This window comes from Branchiostoma floridae, chromosome 7, assembly GCF_000003815.2.
Source record: "Branchiostoma floridae strain S238N-H82 chromosome 7, Bfl_VNyyK, whole genome shotgun sequence".
Classification (NCBI taxonomy): domain Eukaryota; kingdom Metazoa; phylum Chordata; class Leptocardii; order Amphioxiformes; family Branchiostomatidae; genus Branchiostoma; species Branchiostoma floridae.
Window position 1 is genome coordinate 23,682,579 of NC_049985.1, and position 25,877 is coordinate 23,708,455.

A 25,877-nucleotide genomic window follows, 5' to 3' on the forward strand; every position below is an offset into this window, starting at 1 on the left:
AGACTAATGATAAGTTGAACAGCGAGCGAACCCTCCATCATAGAAATTAGTGGTCCACTCTTGAACTGTTACCCCCCTCCCGTTCATAACATCCTTTATGTTTACAAAAACAGCAACATATCTAACAATACTGAAATAATCATAATACTTTTTTTATCTAACATTATTTAGCTATGATTTTCTTGGATACGTTTGTAGTGGTATGGTTACTTTTTTTCCTATACTTTTTTAGTTTGCGTTAGTTTGTAATCTTACTATTTAAGTGACCATAATTTACATATATATATATAGAACAATGTGACCTTCAAAGAAGTTAGTAGGGGTTTTTCCCTACTTCTCACTGATGAGGCCAATATCTAAAGATTACATTTTACAAAATTGCTTAAGGAAACAACATTTTGTTGTCTGTCTGTGAGGGTGGATGTGCTGGATTTTGACCCCTTTCCACCAATGGCTGCATCCGCTGAGCGATTTAAAATTTGAAAGACTGCGTAATGATAAACAACGCATCTTTAAGTTTTACATGCATGTGTCATGTTGTCTTTTGAATCATACATTTTGCATCATATTCCAATTATGAAATCAAAATCAAATTTTGGCCCTTGTACGATGTCTCAGCACTGTCTAGTGGAAAGCGGGTCTAAATGGGGGTGCCCAGGGTTATATAGTCTGTACTGTAGTGGCCACTGTTATACCGCAAATTACAACTGGTGACCACACTTTCACTAAAATGTGATGTCAATATTATCTATATACTTTTTTCAGGCTCTTTCAACAATTTTACATGTCAGCACATCTAGTCCTTGTATAGTATTGTTGGAGATATCTACAATTGTACATGTACATGTAATGGCATCAGGAGACGATTATTAATAACCATTACAGATGTTAGGCACAAGAACTAGAAATGCTGACATTGTACAAGTTTACAACTTCCCTGGTTGGGCCATGTCATTCTCCTAACGCAGAGACATCCAACGGCGCCAGCAAACCGCCTCTTGTCTGTACTCTGCTATCACAACCGTCATCATCAGTTCCTGTGGGCGTCGCCGCAAACCAGCTGTCAGCTAATCAGAGAATAGACCTTTCAGTTTTCAAAAAGAATCTCGCATATATAAGGTGAAGCTCATCAATATTTATAAGCAGGGTGGCCAGGAACTGATGACGATGGTTGAGATAGCAGAGTACAGACAAAAGGTGGTTTGCTAGCGCCGTTGGATGTCTCTCGAACGAGTCGAAGGAGAATGGGCCATGTGATACTTGTACTTCTAGAAGACACAAAGCTGGCCTGACTCAATGTGAATATCCATATATAATAATAATATACGTATGTACAACTGATAATAATAATCATGATAAGAGTGGAGGCAGTGTGCTGTGAGTTCCATGCCTGTGTTACGGACCCAGCCCAGTCGATGGGGTCTGCTCGTGACCTCCGTTCGCACCCAGCCCAGCGGGTGTCACGTCTTCCGTAATGCTGCCACCTCTCCTGGGACAAACAACAACATCACTTTTATCATCATCGTCATTAGTCGAAGTGCTTGTGCACCATCATGTAAAATGTATACTTGTCTGACCCTTGCCTCTTCCCTTATGACCAGAATGAAAACCAGCCTGTAGGCCGGATTGAGCTTTCATAAATTAACAAAGGTAAAAAAAAAACAAGGGTATATCGCCCCTTGCTGGGTGAGACTGATGTGGGACAGAGGTTCCATCCGGGTGATGTGTAGTGAACCACCAACACCAGACATTTATTTTCATGGAGCTAGCAGAAGTGCAATGCCATTTCGGGTCATGTTTTTCTTGATAAGCATGCTTGTTTCAAAGGCTTTGAATTTGATCATTTAGTTCCCCGGGCGGTTTTCGAACAGAAAAAAACACTTATAGACATACTCTACAACAAAATATTTATAGACATACTCTACAACATTCCGTCTAGCTGTTGCATTGTATTTGAACACCCAAAGAACTCTATAAAGTCTTCAACAATCGAGATAAATTACCTAGGTCAGGCATTCAAGGATCATGTTCTATGCCGCGTAGAACGTGCGTTCGAACTAAGTGCTTACAGTGTAACAGGCGTGTAAGTATGTCGGGTTCTTTCACGAGGTTTGGCTCTTGCATATAATGCCGCTGTGGCTTTACCCACCCCTCTGAAAGGACAATGTGACACTTATCTTTACCGGTCGTGTCAAGAGCCGTGCCTCTTTGAACCAGATGTGGCAAATGGCCGAGTACACAATTACCTCTACACCATAAGAAAGTGACTTATAACAGAATACGAATCAAAAGAATCTAGACATTTACATGAGCATTGCTTACCTAAGGATGTCCTCTGCAGCGGTACAGTGTGGTCTTGGTCCGGGTTCTGGAGTGTACGTGAAGTTGAGAGAGGTGGGGTAGATGACGCCATCGTTCCTGACTAGCGAGATCGGAACCTGGATGGGCTGTCTCACCCAGCGCCATCCTTCCCTGAAGGCCGAGATGTCAGGCACTACGCATAACATGTTCTCTCCACATCTGTAATGTAGAAATCACACATGTCAGGCACTACACACAACATGTTCTCTCCACATCTGTAATGTAGTAATCACACACATGTCAGGCACTACACACAACATGTTCTCTCCACATCTGTAATGTAGTAATCACACACGTGTCAGGCACTACACACAACATGTTCTCTCCACATCTGTAATGTAGTAATCACACACATGTCAGGCACTACACACATGTCAGGCACTACACACAACATGTTCTCTCCACATCTGTAATGTAGAAATCACACACGTGTCAAGCACTACACACATGTCAGGCACTACACACAACATGTTCTCTCCACATCTGTAATGTAGAAATCACACACATGTCAGGCACTACACACAGAAACTACACACATGTCAGGCACTACACACAACATGTTCTCTCCACATCTGGAAACAAGATAAAGGATTGTAACAAAAATGCCCCTGCAGTTTCTGAGCAGGCAGCAAGGGGACCAAAACCCACGCCACTTCTTCGTCACATCAAAAGCTATCTGCGACCAAAAAATCAAGATCACAGCATGCCAAAGGAAAATGATACAAAAAAACTGAAGTTTTGCTACAGTGCCAAAATTGTTACACACGGGGGTGGGGTGGGCGGTGTGGGGGGTTATACTCCAATTTTCATGGATTGGCTGTAGGCGCATCTACATGTACATTGTTGTACATGTACAAAAGGTTTCAGGACATTGCCTGTTTGACAGCTCAATAAATAAATGAGAACTGTCAAACTATTTGGTGTAGTCTTCAAGCCAGACTTTTCACAAAATATGGGAAAGGAATCTTTGCATGTAAAAACACAGTACATTACAAGTCACTAAACAAATAGTGCTGATATGAAATTATTTGCTTTCCAGTGAGTCTTTGTAGAACTGACTAACCTGTACATGGTCTCTGCCTCCACATTGCCAAACCAAACCTTCAGGGCTGGTGTGAAGTTTTCACCTTGTACTTCCAACATGGCCACATCACCTCCTCCATTCAGCTGGGGGAAAAACAAAAATACATGGGACCAGTTAGTAACACATGGGACAAGTTAGTGAAAGAAAGTCAAAATGATAGCATTGATCGAGTTGACCTATTGGACGAGCTGTTCTTTTCTTGCTGTGGCCAAGAAGACAGACGCTATGTACAATATTGACAGGTTCATTGTACTGGGAGTTTACCCCACTAAGCTCTTTAAAGGTGGGGTCACACCTGCGTATATATTTAAGTCCGTATGAGGCGCGCATGGGAGTATTTGCCTCCATCAGGCTCCACAGGTCGTTGTAAAAATAATAGATATTGGACAAACGTAAAAAGGTAACATGTCAGACGAGTAAGCTGGGTCGCTAACCATACTTCTCGGGTTTGCTAACTCATCTGGCATGTTATGTATCTATATTTGTCAAATTTGTACTATTTTCCCCGCGACCTGTGGAGCCTGGTAGAGACTAAGAGCGTCTTACGCACCTCAAACGGACTTGAATATATACGCATGTGTGACCCCACCTTTAGACAAGTGCATCAGTTGACCATGGTTAAATGTCCTGTCCTGTGACTGCAACCCTTTCCAGTAGTATGAATACTGGATGAGTGACAACAGCTGGGATTCAGACTTATAACTAAACAGGCTTCTGTAATGTTACAATTGTTAAGTCTTATCCTACATTGTATGTACATGTAGTTTTATTGAGATATCACTTTGGGTCATTGTATAGTACAATTTCTAACCTTTGACTTAACAAAAATTCTGTGACATATTCTAACATGTTAGAATCTTTTCTACAGCAATTCTTAGTTTTCGAACTGTTCCAAAATAGATTTACAATTTCTTGTCTTTCCCTGCAAAAAGGACAGGGAATTATGCCTGGGTACAATGCATACGTCAGGGTTCTAGCTAGTGCATTTTAGCGTAGTGGCCCACTACGCTAGAATTTGTGACCCCTACGCTAAAATAAGGGCCACTACGCTAATTTTTAACTAGTGTAGTGGTGCTTTGCTATCATTTACTTGTTCAACAATGACTAATCAATGTCTGAACAATGAAAAATGATGATATGCCACTCAAAACTGACCCAAAAATCCTAAGTTTTAACTCTACATCTTCAAATCTCACCGTGGAAGGACCAAGACCCCCCCTTCCACACCAATTTCCTGATTAATCGCTTCGCTACCATGCCATTCACACTACGCTAAAATAAAATCCTGGCTAGAACCTGTACGTGGCTTACCATAAAGCTGCTTAAGACATTGTTTGTTGGCAAAAGACTGACCTGTAAGCTGTCGACCACAGGCACTGGTGTAAGCGGGGCGTGGACTGGACCCATGCCCTCGTAGAACGTATACTCCGCCTTGTCTGTACTGATGATGGTCCACGATGCGCCATCGTTAATCATCTCCTTGTTGGGCTCTTTTGGGCAAGGCGTGGCCTGAAAAAATACAAAGTTTACAATTTCCATATAACCAACTGACCGGTGCAATGACCAAGTGAGCGTTTGCCAAGTGCGCGTTTGCCAAGTGAGTGTTACATTTGGTAGGTCGTGAATCAATCTTCAACAAGACTTACATACTGTTGTATGATCTGTTGAATGATTTTGATTGGATTCTATCTTAATGTAAATGCTCTAAAGAAAGAATATAGTTGTTACAAGTTGGGTAAACGTTGTCTTATTCTGCATAATTGATAGACCACAGAACCAACAAAATTTATTCTATGTACATTGTGTAGGGCTGAGTGACGAGTTAGAAAGTGTTTGCAAAGCGTTCAGTAAGTCATGAGTTCGATCCCTGGCTGAGTCATGTCAAAGACTTTTAAAAATGGTACATACAATATTGTAAAGCTTTGCTTAGCACTCAGCATTTGGGAAAGAGAATGGTACATGTAGTTGAACATTCAAACAGCTACCAGTGTACTAGCCCTCTGCTGTAGTGAGTGCATTAAGTTGTGTGGCCCAGTCATAGAGAAATATACCTACATATAGAGAATTGGACACAACCCTATGGACCATCAGGAATGGGAATACAGGGTTGAACAAGTTTTCTAAAATCCACTTGTCCTATCGAGCAAGCACATCAAAAATGTACTTGCCCGAACCAATTTTTCACTTGCCCAAAATTCAAATGTCACTGTTACTAGTATACGCATTTTCACTTCCAGCAATGGAATTCTCTGTAGACAATTGCTTGATGTCATGACTGTAAAAAGTAACAAGTATATCAAAATTGCACTAAAATCAATGGAAAAATCTTACTTGCCCGATCGGACAAGTGGGGTAGGACATGCACTTGCCCGAACAGCACTTTCACTTGCCCTGGACAATAGGGCTAGTGGAATTGTTTATCCCTGGAATAGCAGTGCTAAAATGCCTGTGCCCTACCTGGAACTGTATTATCCTCTCCTGTGACAGACACAGGTACATCCTCTCTGTATCCTTAAGGTAGAAGGCACATTTATGGAGCTGGGACACTGGGTCATCCGCGTCCAACAGGGCGGTCTGTTTGTCCACTTTTCTGATTATCTGTGGACAAAGAATGTCATATGGTGTCAATCTTACACAATACCTTTAACATATAAAAGGGGTGTCTGTGTGGCGCAACGGCTAGAGCATTTGGGATCAGAATCAGTAGGTCCTGAGTTCGATACTCGCCATGCTCCTGCCCCCATGACGGTGGAGTGACGCCCACCGAGCCTCACGGCTAATCTGTCTAAAGATGCCCAAAACACCTACCTATGGACTTGGTGCGCCAGTGTGTCAACAAAAAATATTCTGCACACTTGCCACTAAGACCGTGATTTTTTTTTCAAAATACAAAGATTGCATGGCTGCTTTTCTTAAACTATTCCAATAGAGTTTTTATACATTTTTTGGTTGCTTAGTTTGTTAAGTTGTGAATTTGTTGCTGATTCCACTGGAAACTGGCAGGCATGTAATAAGGAATCTGAAGAGAGGAAATGAGATCACTTGGTGCCAGCCTGCAAGAACAACTTTGGACCTGGGCCATTCCATCCTTACAATCCTGGCCATCTCCAGTTACACCATTTTCCACCTCACATCCTGTTACTCCACAGTGTTTTTGTGTGATAAGTTAAACTATGCACATACATTGTACACCATTACAGACAGACACACACAGAAAGACCCAAAAGAACACCTCAGTGAAAACGAAGGTAACTATGCATCCTCTTACGCAGGGACATCTTACAGCGAAACCACCTGTCTGGATGTACCCTGCTCTTTCAACCGTCACTCTTACATGTAGTTCCTGTGGACGTCCCCCCAAACCAGCTGTCAGCCAATCAGAGCATAGGCCTTCCAGTTTTCAAAAGGGGTCTCGCATATATAAGGATAAGCTCATTAATATTTATAAGCAGGGCGGTCAGGAACTAAGGGTGACGGTTGAAAGAGCAGGGTACTTCCAGACAGGCGGTTTCGCTGTTGGATGTCCCTGCAACATCATGATATCCCTGCATAGGAGGATGTAACCATGCTGAAAGCCTTGGACTTACATTCTACAAATTTGGATCATCTTCTGTCTAGATAGCCGTTAGATAAACTTACCAATCTGGGTAGAGCCATGCCAGTTTTAGAGCAGACCAGTTTGACAGTCTGTCCGTAGTGAATGTACCCATCTCTTACTGTGAACTCCTCACTCTCAGATTCTGCATCATCCACTGGGAGAACAAGAGAAATTTACATGTTTTTAACAACTCGCATAAAAATTTATTGTGTTGATACATGAAAGAGAAAGTGATCTCCACCAGTTTAGCTCACTGAAGAGCTAGTCTTCCACTGGTCATGACAGAGAGGACAGACACTATGTACAGTATTTTAGTATTTTTATGTTCATAGTACAGTAAAATTCCATTTGCTCTTTTAGACTTGTTGATTCCAGTACATGTATATGGATGACATACTCTGGAGATCCCAAAACTGATACAAGTGTGCAAAAAATGTTTATCTTCATTATGAAATTTAAGATGGTTAGGAAGGTTGAACAAAATGACTGATCACATAGAGTATGGTGTAACAAACAATTATAGATCTTTATTTTTGTTCTCACATCTTTTCCTTTGACTTTTGACAATTCTATGACATTTACCATCCATTTTCTGATATTTTTGTTGCCATTTACGAAATCCGATATATATGCTCATTTTGCTGTAACAGTTGCTATGAACAATTCACAATATAATCAGAAACTTTGTTTAACGCACAGCATTTCATGCACAGGCAGAGGAAATTGGACTTATGAATGACTTACTATGGACGATAGTTATTTTTACATCCACAGTAAGTCCTGAAAATGGACTTACTCATCAGGAAGGACTGAAAATGGACTTACTGCCTGAATTGGTTTAAACTTTAAAGGCCTTACTCTGGATAATAGTCCACCAAACTTAACACAAACAAGCCTCAGACATGCCAAAATGGGGTGGACTTACTGTGGGAGTAACTCCGTCTCTGACAAATATAAGTCCACCTTCAGTCCACCACATTCATCCTCGTTTAGGTCTCATGTTTGGAAGTATCAAAGGTGTACAAAATTGTGTTAGAGTACAACTTACAGAGGTGTATACTGAAGGCTCCCCACTGTTGTGAGCTAGCGTGGAAGTTTCCCCCCTCCACATGGAGATATCTCGTGCTGACCGTCTGCGATCTCAACCTGTTGAACAGCGCCACTTTTGTACCGGAAGCAATGCACACTGGGAAAAAAACAATTCCATGTGTCAGCACTTGAACAAAACTTGAATAAGTTGAGACATGCAGTAATGTCGAATTGCCAGGAATTGATTGGAAAGATAACTGCAAAGACTTACATGTAGTTGGATTAGTAAGAAAAAGAAGTTCAGAGGTGACACAACTAATTATTGATCAGGTACGGCAGTCTGAATATTGCACAGGCAGGAAGTAATGGGAAAGCCGACTGCAAAGGTTTGACTTGCCAAATAGTAAGAAGACAAAGACTTGCTGGATAGTAAGAAAAACAAGTTCAGAGGTGGCACAACTAATTATTGATCAGGCACAACAGTCTGAACAATGTACAGGCAGGAAGTAAGTGGAAAAATGGCTGCAAAGGTCCGAATTTCCAGACAGTAAGGAGGAGGTTCAAAGGTGGTAGAACTAGTCAGTGATCAGACTTGACAGTTTAAAATTGTATTGGCAGGAAGTGACTGGAAAGATGACTACAAAATTCAGACTTGCTAGTCTAAGTCAGTGTGGTTGGAAGTTCAGAGGTGGTAGAACTACTTGACATGACAAACCAGGTCATGAGGTCAATAGACAACGCCACAAATTCAGGGGGGGGGGGGTGTGTTTCTTTTTCTGTTTGCATTTTTGTCTATGCTCTCCCAGTATGAGTTTGCCATAGAGTGACAAGGTTACAGATAACAGGACACAATGAAGTAGATGCGTGAATGATTTTATACTTACAATCAGCATTTTTCAGCGATTGTTTCTTCTTGGAGGGTTTGGAGATAACCTTGATCCTTTTACTGAAGAAGACCCCGATGTCGTCCTCGTTACCACAGAACATCTTCACTGACAGCATAAAGTGTTTTCTCTTGTCCGAGTCGGATATATACAGGGTTTTGGCTGCACAGTAATTCTGGAAGGATATCAGGGAGAAAATAAAATCAATGTAAATCTATATTAAAACTGTAAAAATGTTAGTAGATAAGAAAATCCTTTAAACGAAAACATGCAAGAAGTATTAATAGAATAACTCATTTTTAACTATTGCTGCCCAAAACATGAGGGGTTCTAGCCAGGATTCTAGTTTAGGGTAATGGTAAGGGCAAGGTAGCGTAGCAACATCAGAAAACAGTGCTTAGAACCTAAATGTTAAAAACGCAACTTAAAGGTAAACTGTTGGCCAGGCATTCTAACAGTACTCAGTCATACGGAACTTATTTAGATCATAGTATGTTTTGTAGGACTGTGGGTTTTGAACCACTCACCCCAGGAAGGACCCCTACTCTTTTCAATTGTGTGTGCTGGGTTCTTTTGCATGTTGATTTATTTGTAGCTTGAGGTGTGGCTTTTCTTAAATGTGGGACATCCCTAACCAAATCTAGGCACTCATTTTCACCTGATTAAAGTGACAAAGTGACGGCATTTGCGTAAAGTGCACAACATCAGAAATATCAGACTTGTACCTATTGGCCTTGAGAGAAACACCCCACTAGTACTGTTATACTATAGGACGCAACATACCGGTACACAACATTCTTGTGAGAAGACATAACAAAAATTGGCATAAAAAGAACATTCATCCCACCTTTCCCTCTAAGTGTAATTGTTGCATCTCCTGATCACTGTTCCCGATACCGATGAAGGCGTGTACAGTCGTCTCCTGTTCTGTCGCTCCGTCCTTCTCCATCTGTTCTTTCCTGTTCTTCCAGCCCGGACCTTGTAAGTACACACATGGAGGGGGGCAGAAAAACCTGCACAAAAACACAAAACAGAACTGAGTGTTAGAATCTATGTTCATCTGTGACAGTAGTTGTGATACTTGATTCCGAACAGCATTACTTTCTCAGGGGTCAGCGAAAGAGGTCATTTACATCTGAGCCCACCAACCTTCCCTCACCCGAGACGAGGGCCGATACCGACTGCCAAGCACCTTTGACCCTTTGTTGATGTCATGTCCAGTCTGGATGTGACTTACTAATAGGCTTCGGGTCATTTCAACTTGATAAGGATCAGAGGACTGAACGAAAGCTAATGTTGTAAAGCGCTTTATTTTGTGTATAGATATAAGGTCTTGAATTGTAACATAAAACTGAGTGTTGGAGTCTACTGAATCTTGTCGTTAGGAGAAAATGGGTGGTTTTGAGTTCACAACAGTGCTACAGTCACATATTGTACAGCAATGAAACAGTATGGATGGTCAGTCGGAAAACACTTACTTTGGACTTGGCAAGGGTATTTTAGACTGACAGAACAGTACACTTCATACTGTACAGTGTATAGTACATGCAGCAATTTGTATTTTGTACTTTCCCAGAACTATGGTAGGGAGGATATTCGTTGCCCCCCAAAACACAGTTGGGGCATCCTCATTAAATATACCTGCAGCTAGATGACAGTGTGCAAAATTTAGGTATGCCAGGTGATGTTACATGTACTATAACCAGCTGCTGCCACACGGCTTTAGATACAGACATATAGGGTATGAGGATAGAAATCGTGTTACCTTTTTTCGCTTCCGTAGGATTTCTGTGCAACTTTTGCATGTTGGATGACTAGTGTGTGGTCCAGACTGGCCTTGTCTTTTAAGTACCTACTCATGGCATCTCTGGAAATAAAAAACAAAAACAGTCAGTCAGCATTGTTGTTCACCTTGTAGAAGGGCTCTAGCCAGCTCGAATTTTTTTTCCGTCAGCCAATTCCCATTGTCGCGAAAACTCTATTCCAGGAATTAGAGAGACTGAACTAAGATCTTGAAAAACGGGTTTTTAATGAGCTTATCGTATGCGAAAGGGCACCGACACACATTATCAACAATCATAACAATAGCAAAACAAACAGTGTGTGGCTTTTACGGCCGTGGACGGCATCCCCAAGCCGCCTGTAGCTTCCACCAAGGATTTTTGTCCGTCAAGGTTGACGGATTGCTTTTAAAATTTTTCCGTCAGACGCAGCAAATTTCTACCAATTGACGGAAAAACGGACGCTGGCTAGAGCCCTTGTGGTGACACATTTTTTTCACAAGATTGTTCAAAGCAAGGTCACAAGACCACTTCAAGCCAGTGAACTAAGAAGTTAGAAACTGCACTAAGATAGCGGTGGACATTTCTTTTGAAGACTGATAAGTTGTAGACAGAAGGGAAACAAAAGTCGTCAAGTGAGTTCCATAATTTAGCTGTCCGGGGAAAGAAACTGTTGACGGAGAAGGACTTGGAAACTGGCAGTTGAACAGTATAGTGATGTGAGTTTAAAGAGAACCTAGTGTTGCGCTGAAAGGCTCTCACCGGAGGGACAAGAAGTATGAGATCATCCAGGAGCAATAGCCATGGGAGTATCAGTAAAAAAGAGACAGGGATGCAAAATTTCGCCTGTGGAAGAGAGGGTCAGGCTTAGGTCAGCAAGTTAAAAATTTCTAAAAATGCTAGACTAAGTGTTCCCTATATGTACAGGCATGGTCCCTACACACTAAGTTTCGTGAATCACAAAAAAAGGTACATTTTGTAATAAAATCAGTCAGAATCTAGAAGTAATGTTGAATGCATGCAAACAATGTGTTTAGTTTTCGATCTTCACTAATATTGCAGCTTCCTTCCTCTATTTGACTTTTTGAGGTCCTTGTCTGTGCAATTTATCTGTGCAATGAGCTGAAATAAAGTAATAACTATGAACTCTAACCTTTGCAGAGGTTGAACTTCGTTCGTTCGTCCATTTGTTCGTTCGTCCCATAGCCTTTTAGTCAGCCGTAGGCTGATTAATTAGCCGTAGGGGCAGCACAACTTAATTTGAATTTTGAAAAGTTTACAAAGGCCTTTACTTCATTCTAGAAAAAATGGCAGTTGGAGCAAAAAAGCAGATGTAGTTTCAGACTAGAAAGGCCGACATTTGCTTGGGAGCAAATACAGCATATTGCAATCCATCTTTATATGTATGCCAAAGTGTACTGTTCCATATCAACCCTTTGCAGGAGTTGACCTGTGATGAAACATCATCCCGGTCCAAACTTTTTACCCCCCCCCCCTTACAAGAATGGACTCTTCCAGAACACCCCTATCTATGCAAAATGGACTGGTCTATGTGGCCCATTTTCCATTTATAGTGATAAAGCTACCCCAATACCTAATTCCAGATCAGTTGGCTTTTTCAGGACACAGGAAGCAAAAATATACATTTTTGATCAAAAATGGCAAAAAATCCCAAATTCAACAATTTTTAATACATCTATGCAAGGACCTGAAATAAAGTAATAACTACAATGTATGTACAGTAACTGTGACTTTTCAATGAGTTGAACTTGCATTAAAAATTTATATTCTGAAAAGTTTACAAAAGTGTTTTACTTCATTCTACAAAAAATGACAGCCTGAGCAAAAAAGCAGAAAACAGTTCCAGATAATACACGCGTTGACAGACATAATTACGATAATCTGTTGTTTTGAATGGTTGCAGACGTTTCTGTTCCAGACAATGGCAAGTTCCGGTTACTTCCAGCGGATTTTCCCACGGTGCTCAGCGACCGGAACACAAACCCTTTTAGTGATAACCCACCATGAAATAAGGGACAATACCAAAACACCTGATTCACCAGGGACATTTTATCATTAGGCCACACGAAATCTATTTGTTGCTTCTTTGATTTATTCAGAAAAAAAATTGGACTGGCATAAATAAATCAAAATAATTATTTTTCATGGCTTACGACAGAATTCCAAAAGTTGCACTAGTAAGTCTTGGATTTATTCAGAAGAAAAAAAATGACTGGCATAAATAAACAAGAATAATTTTTTCCAACAGGATGATTCAAGTTTTCAACTTTTAATAACACTTTGTATGCAATAAATCCCTTTCTTTAATTTGTTACTACTGTTCTGACTAAATAAAGCATTGTTTTTAGCCTGAAATTATGTGTACGTGGCTCTGAATGGCAATATTCACATCTTTGTGAGAGCAAAACCTGTATCATTATCGGGACTTACTTTCTTTTTTGCAAATGAAGATAAAAATAGACAGGTGAATCTGAGAAGCAAGAAATAAATTTGGTGTGGCCTTATCAGATATTCTAGACAAAAAATCCTGTGGCCATTCCTCAGTGTAACCCATAATTCTTCTAGTTCTGACATACTAAGATTTTATTTTGTAAGAACAATTTTTCAAATCCCGAATCCCCCCCAAAAATGCGAGACACACTGAAATACCATCTAGTGGTAATGGCAATTCTACTTACACCTTATACATAGAATATACACCCTTTACTGCCCCCCTCCAAACTGAATGGATTAGCCCATGTCTATATGAACAGAAGGTCACAATATGGAAAAGATGCTGAGGATGACCTTTTGACCCCTAGCTCACAATGGCAGCCATTTGTGCACCAATTTTCCTTGCAAAATACAATAGAACTTATCGCTCCAGACATGGCAATCTCAACTGTCAGTGGTTTTGAATTTGGGCAACAATTTTGCATCTGTGCCTTCTGTCACTGTAGTCTGGATGCCAGACTGTTTCCCGGGCCCTTAGGCCACACCAATTTAATTTCTTGGTTCACGGATTTTTCATTAAAAGCGACAGGGCGAAAAAAAATTGTAAATTATGGTTGGGGTAAAGAACTGAACTGAACTGAAAGGTAAGGGCTAATCCAAAACATAAAAAATAAAAAGTTTTCAGCTTGAAAAAAGTACAAAAACACTATTACTGTACAGTAACAGCACCTGTTGGTTGAAAATCACAAAAGTGCTGTGTCAGTTTTTATGTTTGTCCCATTCTTCATGAATTAAAAATATAACTGCAATTATAATATTACTCACATTTTAAGGAGCTTATAATATAAAGGCCAATTTGCTACACCAGAAAGTTGGAGAATGGTTTCATTAATGGTGAAAATTTGCTGAGTGGTAATTTCTATTTTTTTTTTCTTTTCCAAAAATTAGGAGCGAGCGAATCCGTGAACCAATCAATAAAATTGATATAGCCGGCTATCTCCTTGGCTTTATGGCCTGAAAACGGTCTATCAAACGTTTCTCGCCCTTGCGCCATACTTGAACCAATGGTAACCATATCAAGTTACTTGTGAAGGACAAGGTTGCAGAATTTTAGGATTTTCACATTTTTGCCGAAAGCTCAGGAGTTAGTGAGTCAAAACAATGGATTTATGAACAAACCGTATGAATGTATGAACGAGTGTTTGTCTGTGTATGTGTGTGTGTGTGTATTTTTGCAAACAGTATAACTCAAGTCAAGAAGGCTTGGATGGCTCCTGATGATATTTGATTGGTGGGTAGGTATGATAATGAGCCCCCTAACTTCTTTCTAAGGTACTGCAACAGACCTTCCTTTTATTAACAGTGACCACCTGTCTATAGTGGCCACATTTCTCCAGTCCCTAGAGTGGCTGTTATAGACAGGTTATTGGATTATGGACAAAATTGATGCGTGTGCTGATGTCATCCGAAATATGACACAATCAGCATGGTTGAAGGTCATGGGAAAATGACCTTCAACATGTCATTAACAGGTAGTAAGGAATCTTACATAACCCGAGCTTTGTGAGCGCGCATTCGAGCATGAACATGAATAAACAAGCCTTATTAGTGAAACTGTCTGAAATTCTAACTACTAAGAAAAAAAAGTAAACGTATACAGGGTTTGAAATCCTTTTTTTTTTTCTGTATACAGTCAAACCTGTCTATAGCGGCCACTCAAGGGACCAGACAAATTTGGCCACTATAGACAGGTGGCCTCTGTATAGAGGTGGCAACTTGTAGATAAAATACCCAAGGGACCAACAAAAAGTGGCCACTATGGACAGGTGGCCCCTTTGTAGAGGTGGCCACTAATACAGGTTTGACTGTACCTGCACTGGTGCAGGTAACATTGAAAATTACCTGCACCAGACATATTTCACCTGCACCACTCTGAACTTAAGAATTATGAATCATACTTAAATTGTTCAGGAACTATGCATTCCTATTTTTTTTTCATACTTTATCAATGCAGCTAATAAAAATCCATACACACCTACATCATAGGACATTTATGAATAAAACCCAGTACATGGACCAGTGCAGGTTAGGTGCAGGTAGACACCAGAAATACCTGCACAGCTCCAATTTTACCTGCACTAACCTGCATATGCAGGTGGTATTTTGAGCCCTGTATTTTGTACTGAGGTTCTCAGAGTATGTAAATTCCGTACAATCGAGTGAACATGCTCACCTGGTCAGTCTTCTTGGCTCTTGTCTTTTCTGTACCTGTCTCTGATCTTCATACTGGTTGCTGGAAAACAAAATGACAGATTTGCATTTACTGTAAATATTAAAATGTTTCACAGCCATTTTATTTCCAAAATCGTGACACAGCGAATATGCATTCCACGTCACTACACGGTATCGCAGACTTGTTTCTAATGCGAACTTCAAACACCACAACAATTTTGTTTTGTTTTGTCCTTCAAAAAAATATATGAATTTACAGTATTAGGCACTGGACTGATGAAAACTTGACTCAACTTGGGTAATTCAATCAATCAATCAATAAATGGCAGAAGTAAGTGTTGAAGAGACTTATACTAAGTTATAGAGACAAAGTTCTTCACAAAGACTGTCCAGTATGGGGTTCCCAACCTACAAATTATCCCGGGAACTCTTCCTGCGAATTAGACAGGAATAAAAGTATAATGGCACGTTGTCAAAGAAGTTACGTAATGTAAGCTTGGGTCATCTAAATACTTGTTTGTAAAAGTGACCTTTAAAATTGAAGGTCAACACGTGGGTATCTGCGGACAGTTTCAAGGTTGTATGTTCTCATTTGAAAATGAGATTTTCAAGTTCAAACTTTGCTAGTTCCAGAGAGTGTCCGATTGTTGCTTCCTATACAACGTAAATCTATTCTCATGAGGTTATTCTTGATCTCCAAGCAGATCTTATGGTGGAATGAAACTCCTCTGCCAGCTAAACTCCTTCCCCAGCTTATGATACTATCTTATGCCACCGCGAGATCTGCTTGGAGATTAGTTATTCTTCCAAAAATGGAGTACGTCGAAAGTACTTGCTAGTGAGATTTCTCATTCAAACAATACTGTAAATGTATTAAAGTTTGCAAGGATTTAATTTCTGGGTAGCGGGGAAAAAGGACTGTTTGCGGTGGTTTTAAGTTTGCGGAAGCATCTTATACACTGTAGTCTCTTACTGCCATGAAAAAAAATCTTTGCGGTGGTTTTAAATTTGCAGTAAATTTGCAATGCAAAAACCGTGAACATAAAACCACTGTGAAAATTTCTGCATTTATAGTACTTAAAAGCAAGGATTTAAATGCATATCGCTCATACCCTCTAAAAAATACATAATGTCCAGAGTTTCGCAACAGGAACCATATCATCACAATAGCCATACTACGAGATAGAGTTCATTCATAGTCATACACATTTAATAAGACTTTCTGCATATACAATGCAGACGGCCTGAAATTTGACCTCCAAAAACTACACTAGACAACAAAAATAACAAAACAACAATTTAAGAACTGACTTACATGCCAATAAGTTCCAAATACAAAAAGTAGTCTGGAAAGGACAGAGCAGTGTACTCTCGGTAGTCAAACATGACATACAAGTGCATCCCGTACAACTACTAGTACTAGTACTAGTACTGCTACTGTCTGTCATTCAGTACAACAAGTACTCTGTAACCCTTTGTAATGAGTGTTCCCAAACATCTAGTTGTACAGGTGTATAAAAATAACAAAACTTAAAAAGTTAAGAACAACGGACTTACATGTCAAGAAGTTCCAAATACAGAAAATAGTCCGGAAAGGACAGAGCAGTGTACTCTCGGTAGTCAAACATGACATACAAGTGTACCCCGTACAACTACTAGTACTAGTACTACTACTACTACTGTCTGTCATTCAGTACAACAGGTACTATGTAACCCTTTGTAATGAGTGTTCCCAAACATCTAGTTGTGCAGGTGTATAAAAATAACAAAACTTAAAAAGTTAAGAACAACGGACTTACATGTCAAGAAGTTCCAAATACAAAAGGTAGTCCGGAAAGGACAGAGCAGTGTACTCTCGGTAGTCAAACATGACGAGCAAATGAACCCCGCACAACAGGTATTCTGTAACCTTGCGTAATGGGGCGTTCTCAATCATGTAGTTGTACAGGTGTATAGTTAGGCGTTTTGCCCCCCAGGGAGATAGTGTGGGAAAATCACGGACAGTAAACAGTGGTGGTATCACTACCAGGATGTCCTGGATGTTTGGCATTGGGTATCCTGTTCTCATGAGTCATGATCTTCTCTTATATCAGATAACGGTGGGAATGGCATATACTATAACTAGACCCATGTTTATAGTATAACTCAGGGTTGTAGCCAGCCCGAAATCATTTTCCGTCCCCCCACTTTTGACTGAAAATCCTATCGAGCGCCGTTCCTAGGGGGGTCCGGGGGCATGCTCCCCCGGAAAATTTTGAAATCTAGACCCTCTGAAACGCTATTTCCAGCATTTTGAGCTGTGAATACATCTGTTTTGGTAAAAGAAATTACACGAGGGTTTTACGCTGGATTTTATTTAGGAAAGGGGCCGATGCTACCGCCACCGCAGTGATCGCACACAGACTGCTGGTATGAGGGTAAGATTGTAAGCGTGTTACACAGCTGCACTTCTATATTGTATAGAATTTGCACAGAAAGAGTTGCACGTTTAGTACAACAAAAAGTTATTACGTATCTACGTCCTACGAGAAATATACACAAGCACAATAGCACATACAAGGGATAACGGCGCCCTCACATCGGCGAGAATAAAACATTTTCAACACCGGCCTTTTGCGTCTTACTTAGTTAAGTCGTATCAAAGTTCACGTCGATTCCTACCGTCGCCGATGAGAGAAACCGTCGATTAACACAACACACTCCATCTGTCAGTTCATCTGAACGAGGTAAGTAGCATTTTAACACTTTACAAAGATTGGAAACATAGACGGCGAGTCGGCGAGCACGTACAACGAATCGCTTGAAAGAATCACCCACGGTTTGATCCGGCGCAGTCCTATTATAGCGGGGTGGGATCCCTCCCCGGAACAGCCAGATTTTCCCGGGAATCTCCTTATATGGGGAGCGGGGTTGATCACATAGGCTCTTACTATTAGTTGCGTCATTTCTTTTTCAGCGCGGAAAATAAAATCAATTCTCTCTGACACATTTTTAGAGCAAGGGCGGGTCGCGTCCCCAAATTTCCTGTTCTAAATTTGAAGCTCTTTGGTTCGGCAACGTAAATTACAAACCATCGTAAGTTTGTAATTTTGTATGTAAAAACCGGGCATTTCCTTTCGGGGCCGGGGCTTTCGGGGCAAGCCTCATATGGCCCCGCCCACCGTGAGATCGTCGGCTTCCTTGTTGCAAAGGCAGTGCACCTTTTCGCCGACTTCATCAAAGGCCGCAGCTGTTGGTTAGAGTTTCAAACAGTCGTGTGCCAGTTGACAGCGAACTTCGTATGCTACGTGATTATTCCTTGCATTTTCCCACAGCGGTGCTTCTACAAAATATTTATCAGACTGTAACCCACATGTTTTATAGAATAGAATCTGACGCGGAACAATGGTTTCGCCGGGTATTTTTCTTGAAACATGTCGGTTGGAATATCGTCTGACAGCGAGGCGGCAACTCAGAGATGTAAGACCGTCAACAACAGTCGCACGGCACGGCGGCTAACGGCGCATCGAAGATACTAGCGCTATAAATAAGCGCTTCAACTTCGGATGGCAAACCGGACAATAGTTAACGTTACTGTTGAGCTGAGTAAAGTTTGTTGTTTACGAGTTTTTAGTTGACTTTGACGCTTTGACTTGAAATATTCTTATGTCAAACTGGAAAGAAGTTAAGTGACTGCTACTATTATCGTAAATATGGCCCTAAAAACCTGATAAAATAAGCCTTCTGAATAGCCTGAAATGCGGACCCTGCCCCGGCGCTGTGAAAAAATCCTTTGAATTTTTGGAGATTTTTCAAGATTTTTAGTTTTTGTTGTATCTTTACATATCGATTTTCTCCGTCACAGAGGACGGAATGGGCAAAATATTTTTCCGTCCCCAGCTGCAAAATTCCGTCAAAGGACGGGCGTTGGCTACAACCCTGGTATAAATTATACCAGGCAATGTTCTAGACAGCCTTAATTTTTTTCCGTCCCTTGGATTTTGAATGGAAATCCTGTCAAGTGTGGAAAGCGCAATGATCCTAGGGGGTCAATTTATAAAAATCTAGACCCTCTGAAACACTTTCCTGCATTTTGAGGGGCAAATTTTGCTGGTAGGGGAGACTCAATTTGATTCAATGGCATCTCATGCTAATTGTTTTTAATATCATTACATGCCGATTTTTGTCTGTCACAGAGAACGGAATGGGCTAAAAGTTTGTCTGTCCCCAGCTGCAAAAGTCTGTCAAAGGACGGAAGGACAGAAGCTAACTAGAACCCTGGTACTAGGATTGGCAAATCTGGATTCACTCAGGAATTGGATTTATCAGGATTAGCCGGCATTGCAGTTGGATTTGGACATATAAATACTGTGATGGAGGTGGGGTCATGTGGAATACTGTAAATGCATTTAAGTTCGCGGGGATTTAATTTTGTGGTAGCGGGAAAAAAGACTTTTCGCGGTGGTTTTAATTTCGCGGTAGCACCATAGACTGCAGTCTAATACCGTAATAGAAAAATGTTCACCATGGTTTTAAGTTCGCGGTGAAGTTGTCACCGTGAAAACCGCGAACATTAATCCACCGTGAACATTTCTGCATTTACAGTAACTGCAGGGTGTTTGCTCAGATCCCAGAGGTCTATGGTTTGAATCTTGTCATGTTGTTGATCCTGTCAATGTTGTGACCTTGCAAAAGGTACTTTACTATCCTTACTCCACCCAGGTGTAAAAATGGATTATATAACTTTGGTTGGGGAGGTAAAGGGCGATGAAAGGAGAGGGATATCGATGGATAACAACCCACTACGCTGTGGTCTTAAAAAGATTTAAGTACAACCTTTACGGCTTTAGTTGAGAGGTACCTATCTAATTTCTAGTCGTTTGAATATAGCAACTCTTACCATACTTCCTCTTTCCGATATTTGTCATCAGTTGTTTACTATCATGACAAATCAAAGCCAGTCAGGTATCCGCGTGTGTTTTACACTATTACAGTAAATGTCAGTGTCATTTGTATCTATGGAATGGCATTTTCCTGTCTGAAATGATTTGTGACACTCTACCTCAAAAAGCAATCGTCACTATTCCTGAAGTATGTGATTGTGTTAAGGAGGCTTGCATTTTTCGTAAGATCAAATAAAGATGAGTACATTTCGCATAGTGATTTCTGCATTTTTCACAATAGAATTTGTTCTAAATCTAATGCTTAAGTACAATCTCACTGCACTTGCGTCAAGCTTGCATCACTGCGGGGTTCATTTACTGCATCAAGGCTTTGTTATTTTCTCCGATTTTTTAAAATAATTCAGATATTGCGTAATATGTAAAAATAATGACATAGCAGACGACAAAATACACAAAAAGGAAGAAAATTCATTCATCTCTGAAATTTGTTTCAAGTATATTTCAAACCCCGCAGTGACGCAAGTGTGGCACAAGTGCAGTGAGAGTGCACCTTTAGGCATCCCTGATAAATGGGGTCTAGGATGATTCCACATGGTCAACTGTCATGGTGTAGGACAGGTGTTAGCCTTGGCCCACTAAAGTATGGCCCTATTCACACCCCCTCCTGAAGTGAAGCCACCAGCAAAGTAACAACCATTATCACACATTACCATCTCAATCAGCTCCACCACTTCCCAACCCCCTGTGATCATATCAAGTACATGCATCAATGAGTCAACAATATCCAAATCAATTATGAGAAACCTAAGCCCCTAACAAATCCCACATAGCCAATAGTCCCATAGGAGGCTTCTACTGGCCAGGGGGTAGTAATGTACTTGTGGGTCCTATAGGAAAAACAGCTGTTGATTTCATTGCTGGCAAAAATACTGTAGATGCAGAAACTTTCACAGTGGTTTCAATAATGTTCATGGTTTTCGTGGTGGCCGCTTCACCACGAACTTCAAAGCACCGCAAACATATTTCTATGGTAATAAGAGACAACAGTGCATGTTGCTACCGCTCTGCGAAAAGTCTTTTTTCCCACTACCGCAAAATTAAATCCCTATGAATTAAATGCATTTACAGTATTTCCTTGAAGCACATTGGACTTTGTGAATTTGACAAGAAGTATATGAAAGTTTCCTTACAAAAGTACTGTAGTTATATGAGAGGGCCTGCATGGGGGTTCCCCACTACAATTTTTTAATGCTGGATTCGGAAAAACCCATCCGTATAATGCGAAAATCAAGAAAAGGCAACTATGGTACGCAAAATTTGGTCACCCCGCTATAAATTACTTGAATAAGATGACTTTCCCTAAGAATTACGGGAAATCAAAATAGGCTTCCTACGCCTTACGGAAAAGAGTATGTATACCCTCATATAACTTATACTTGAGAATTCAGAATGGCATGTTTGGTTAAGCTAGCACTAGCACTATCTAAAAGTAAAACCAGAACAAGTTATGTTGCAGTACAAGAACAAGCTGCTAGAGGCCAAAAAATCTAATCATTTCAAGGTATTATCAAAACCTACCAATGTACCAAATACAAGTTCAATTATTACAAGTACCGAGGAGCCTTGCAAGAACCAACATACCAAATATCAAGACAAAACATCCAGGCCTTCTCAAGACAAGTTATGCTGTTCACTGTTCACAGACAGACACATTTTCCGAAAAACACAACCTCTTTATCAAAGGTAATATCACTATCAAAATGTGTAAAGAAGTGCATGTAGAGACAATTGGACAACAACCTACAGTTGGCACAATATGTTCGGGTATAAAATTGTGAGAAAATCCTTGATGAGTAAAGTATCATGACAATTAGAAAACACAGTAATGAAAGCAACTGGTGTTTGGAAACTCTACAAACAGACTACTTAAAGTTTACGAAAAATCTAAACAAAACAGCTCTGGCACGGACTCTCTCTCTCTCTTCAGTTAAGCATAAGTAATACAACAATTATCATGCACTGATCCACAATGACAAGTGTAGTCAGGTGAAAGTTTAAGTCCCTGGGGACGTATTTTAACACACTCCATCGGTGGGCGGTCTCTAGGACCTGTCCCTCCGTCCCCGCACGGAAAAATCTGCTCATTGGTACAGACAAACATTTTACCCCGTCCGTCCCAAAATCCTAACTTGAAAATACATTTTTGCGAGCTGAAAATGAGAGATTTTACAACAAAAAGTTAACAACACAGACTCCCACTAGTTCAATTTTTGCCTTTTAATTTGCAATGCCGAAGTCATTAATTTCCAAGGCCTGTGATAATAGTATACTATAAATCCAAAAACGACTGTGTAAATTTTCTGTTTTTTCTTCTCCTTGCCTAAACTCTTGTCTAACTCTAAGCGCCACATGTACTTACTACTAGTACATACAAACATTGTACACAGTATTGTTTTGTAAATGGAAGACTCTGTTACTTACAGAGAAGAAGCACAACTTGAACATCAATCCGATCTTATGCTAGTACATACTTGTTAAGAAGTGCTACGTATCTAGAGGGTAGACACAGTTACATGTAGATCAGTAACACTAACAGTTGATCACACCAGCACTGCTGAAAGTGATTGTTCTGTCCATCTGTTGTTCCCTTGCCCAGAATCCCTAGTAGTAGGTCTAGTCTGGATGCCAGACCCCAGCCCGATCTAAAAAAAAATTCACTATATAGATATTTTTTTAGATCGGGCTAGGGTCTGGTATCCAGGCTATAGTACTAGTAGCTCACTATCACTCAGTACAATATTACCAGTGTTTCCTTTACTGTACAGTACCGTGAGCATAACTTGCTAAGTACTGCAAACTCAAACCACTGTGAACACACCATTTGCTCCCAACCACAAAAACAAATCCCCGCATTTAACATTAGTTCACCTTTATCCGCGGGGTAACATATCTCCTTTTCAAATTGTACTATTTTCAAAATATTGCAGTTTGAAGCTATCATCTGTCGACTTCAGACTTCGAAGTACAACATATAGATTCTATTCCTGTGATGAAAAATACACCCAAAGAAATTATCCGACAAGTGCATAAACCCATAGACTTTTCATATCACAAAATGTGTTGGTTGAGTTTTAAACCACACAAGGGGAAAGTCTCCTTATGTAACAGAGCATGCCAGGCTCTGTGAACCCCTGGTCACTTCTTCCACCCCACATGGGCTCGTTACAAAATAAATACTGCATGTTTAAACAAAGCACAGAAAACGCAACAGGTCTTCCGACATCACCAACAAAAAACGACCTAAACCAACACAACAAAAAAACAAAGTCAGCGAAATCCAACCCCTTCCCGTATAGGACAACCAATGCGTGTATTATTTTCTACCCTTTCCTGTTTTCTTCTTGTGTACAGATGTTTCGCAGCACCGCCCCAAATGTAGGACCCATGGATACAGACAAAAGGCAACGGATTCAAGTAACAAAGCCCCGCGAACACCTTGGAATAATCAGCGATTTTCCCGATAGAGTCTAGCTGCTGCGCCTAAACAACGAACTACAGAACGCAGACAAAACACCAAAGTCGGTAAAAGTGTAAGTTTAGACCCTCTAAGTGGTAAAATTCCACCGAAAAGTTGTACAGACAATACCAGGCAGCAGCGAGTTGGGACAAAGCCTGGGTCGCGGTCCCCGTAAATTATAAACAAAGACCACATGGTCGTGGGAGAAATATTGGCATTTTTCCCACGGGTTCGGCTCCCCGAAATTGGCACAAATCCCACGCAATTTCATTTTTTGGCTTCCCCTTGTCTTCTGCGATGCCATTTCTCCCAAGTTCTAGCCGCAAATTTGAACAGAAATGTACAGTTGGTGGCAGAAATGTGAGATTTGGAGAAGCTGTCCCGGGGCCTGTCAGGGAACTCTGACGAAAGTTGGGACGCAACAGATTTCAGCTCCCGAAAAAATTTTGCACCCTCACGGATTGCGCCACAAAGAACGTACAAACTCTGCAGTCTTTGAGCTCTGCAAGAGCTCAGACAATTTGTGGAGTCTACATAAGTGTTGAACAATGGGTCCAGCGTCGTTAGACTACTGTAGGATTATTGCAAAAGGCGAAACAAAAGTCTGCACGGAGCGCAGCTCAGCCGCCTCTCCGGGGAAAGGGGCTGCGAGCAGGTCACGAAGATCGAACAAAAGCACCAACAAAAACGGCACCAAAACCCCACTAGATCAACAGGTTTCCAACCAACTACAGTATTTTCCAACTAAACGGAATCTTGCTATTCTACCACAAGAGCGTTACGGCAATCTATGCACATATTTACGGTAATTTCGTGAAAAATGTCAACCAAAACAAAGTTGAACTCACTCGCAATCTGTCACAACCGGCGCCATCTTGGCCTGTGGGAAGCAGCCTCCAACTCTCGCAATCTCCGCCAATCCGCGCGAGAGTCTGCGAGAACGACCTAGAGTTCACTCCAGGTCAAGAAAATTTTCCCACAGTCCGACTGGTCCCCAATGGCCCATAAATTTGGCCCGGCGTCGATACTTTCTATGATAATGGTCCTGTCTGATATTCCCCAGCATAAAATAGAGACGTTGCAACATACATGACCTTTGTGAATGACCTTGAGTTCACTTGGGGTCATTTCAGAATTTTCCCACGGTCTGGAGTGACGTGCACGTATTAAATGCGCAGAGAGGGTTACGTAACGGTCCAAGTAATGATTACTAGAAAATCGTTGTGATCTTTAGTTCAGCATGTTTTCAAGGTGTTTTTCTTTTTCATAACACTGTCGATAAAGGCCTGGAATTCACATGTTTATGAAATACTAGTAGATAAAAACAACATGGGGATAAAAAAAAGACAAGTACTACTACTAGTCGTGAATCAGCTGATCAGAGGTGTTCGTAGTTTGTTGTGGTTTTTACTAGACTGTTATATAACTATAGGGAGAGTAATTTGCAAGGCACCATTTATTTTTTAATGGGATAAATGTTACCCTTCCCGTGAACCGATTCTTTTGGTCAATTACTCACTCAAATTCTATCGAAGATAAATAGAATATTTTAAGATGATACAATAGACTTCTTCGTAGACTTCTACGGGCGCCGTTGCTTATTTTCTTTGGCAGGAGAGTTCATTCGGGATATTCAGCATTGGCCAGATTCTTTCATGCCAGCAGTTTTGCCTTTAATATATATATCAATTTCCGAGCTGAGGTTGATGGGTATGATATCTTCTTTGTTGGTGCCATCATAGGAAAGAAAAACGGGGCCTTTAAAAAAAAAGAAGTCACGCGTACAGTGTCCTCCACCAGTTTCTGCTTCGTAGCCAGTTTTATGCAGTCTCTACCACACACTATTATTTGTCACTGGTATGTTTATAGCGCAATAAACTATCATAATTCATCATTTATCAATTTTAATCATCATATGATATACGAAGAACGATGTACATGAACATTATGAGTGAGTGCTGGTTGGCACTATGGTGTAGAGAGAATGTTAACTACTACTATACTACGGACGAAGTCTTCTTTCCATTCTACTTTTTCCCCACGAAACGAAACTT

At 40.7% G+C, this 25,877-nt stretch overlaps 1 protein-coding gene across 4 annotated transcripts; it reads right to left on the reverse strand.

The window, feature by feature from the left end:
* Nucleotides 1-1,116: 1,116 nt before the first annotated feature.
* LOC118419838 (recombining binding protein suppressor of hairless-like) lies at nt 1,117-24,804 on the reverse strand. 4 transcript variants are annotated; one of them, XM_035826456.1, is made up of 13 exons: nt 17,223-17,308; nt 15,425-15,484; nt 10,722-10,823; nt 9,804-9,969; nt 8,957-9,131; nt 8,092-8,229; nt 7,085-7,197; nt 5,903-6,043; nt 4,799-4,954; nt 3,425-3,528; nt 2,900-2,933; nt 2,323-2,486; nt 1,117-1,489 (listed from the first exon to the last, which is right to left on the reverse strand). In XM_035826456.1, exons 1-13 carry the CDS (start codon nt 17,291-17,293, stop codon nt 1,396-1,398), a joined length of 1,518 nt encoding a protein of 505 aa, XP_035682349.1. In that variant the 5' UTR covers nt 17,294-17,308; the 3' UTR covers nt 1,117-1,395. The 4 variants fall into 4 exon arrangements, with proteins under 4 accessions (XP_035682349.1, XP_035682350.1, XP_035682348.1 ...); XM_035826457.1 differs by lacking the exon at nt 2,900-2,933 and having other exon boundaries at nt 1,118-1,486; nt 2,323-2,520; XM_035826455.1 differs by lacking the exon at nt 2,900-2,933 and having other exon boundaries at nt 1,118-1,489; nt 2,323-2,520.
* Nucleotides 24,805-25,877: the final 1,073 nt, after the last annotated feature.

Bases quoted from the DNA above. Each gene is read 5' to 3' on its own strand.
- LOC118419838 (XM_035826456.1), bottom strand. From the start codon at position 17,293: ATGTTTGACTACCGAGAGTACACTGCTCTGTCCTTTCCGGACTACCTT. The intron at 3,529-4,798 runs GTCAGTCTTTTG...TTTTTCCCCCAG, and splicing joins CTGTGGTCGACAGCTTACAG to CTGAATGGAGGAGGTGATGT. The intron at 1,490-2,322 runs GTAAGCAATGCT...TGTTTGTCCCAG, and splicing joins GCTGCAGAGGACATCCTTAG to GAGAGGTGGCAGCATTACGG.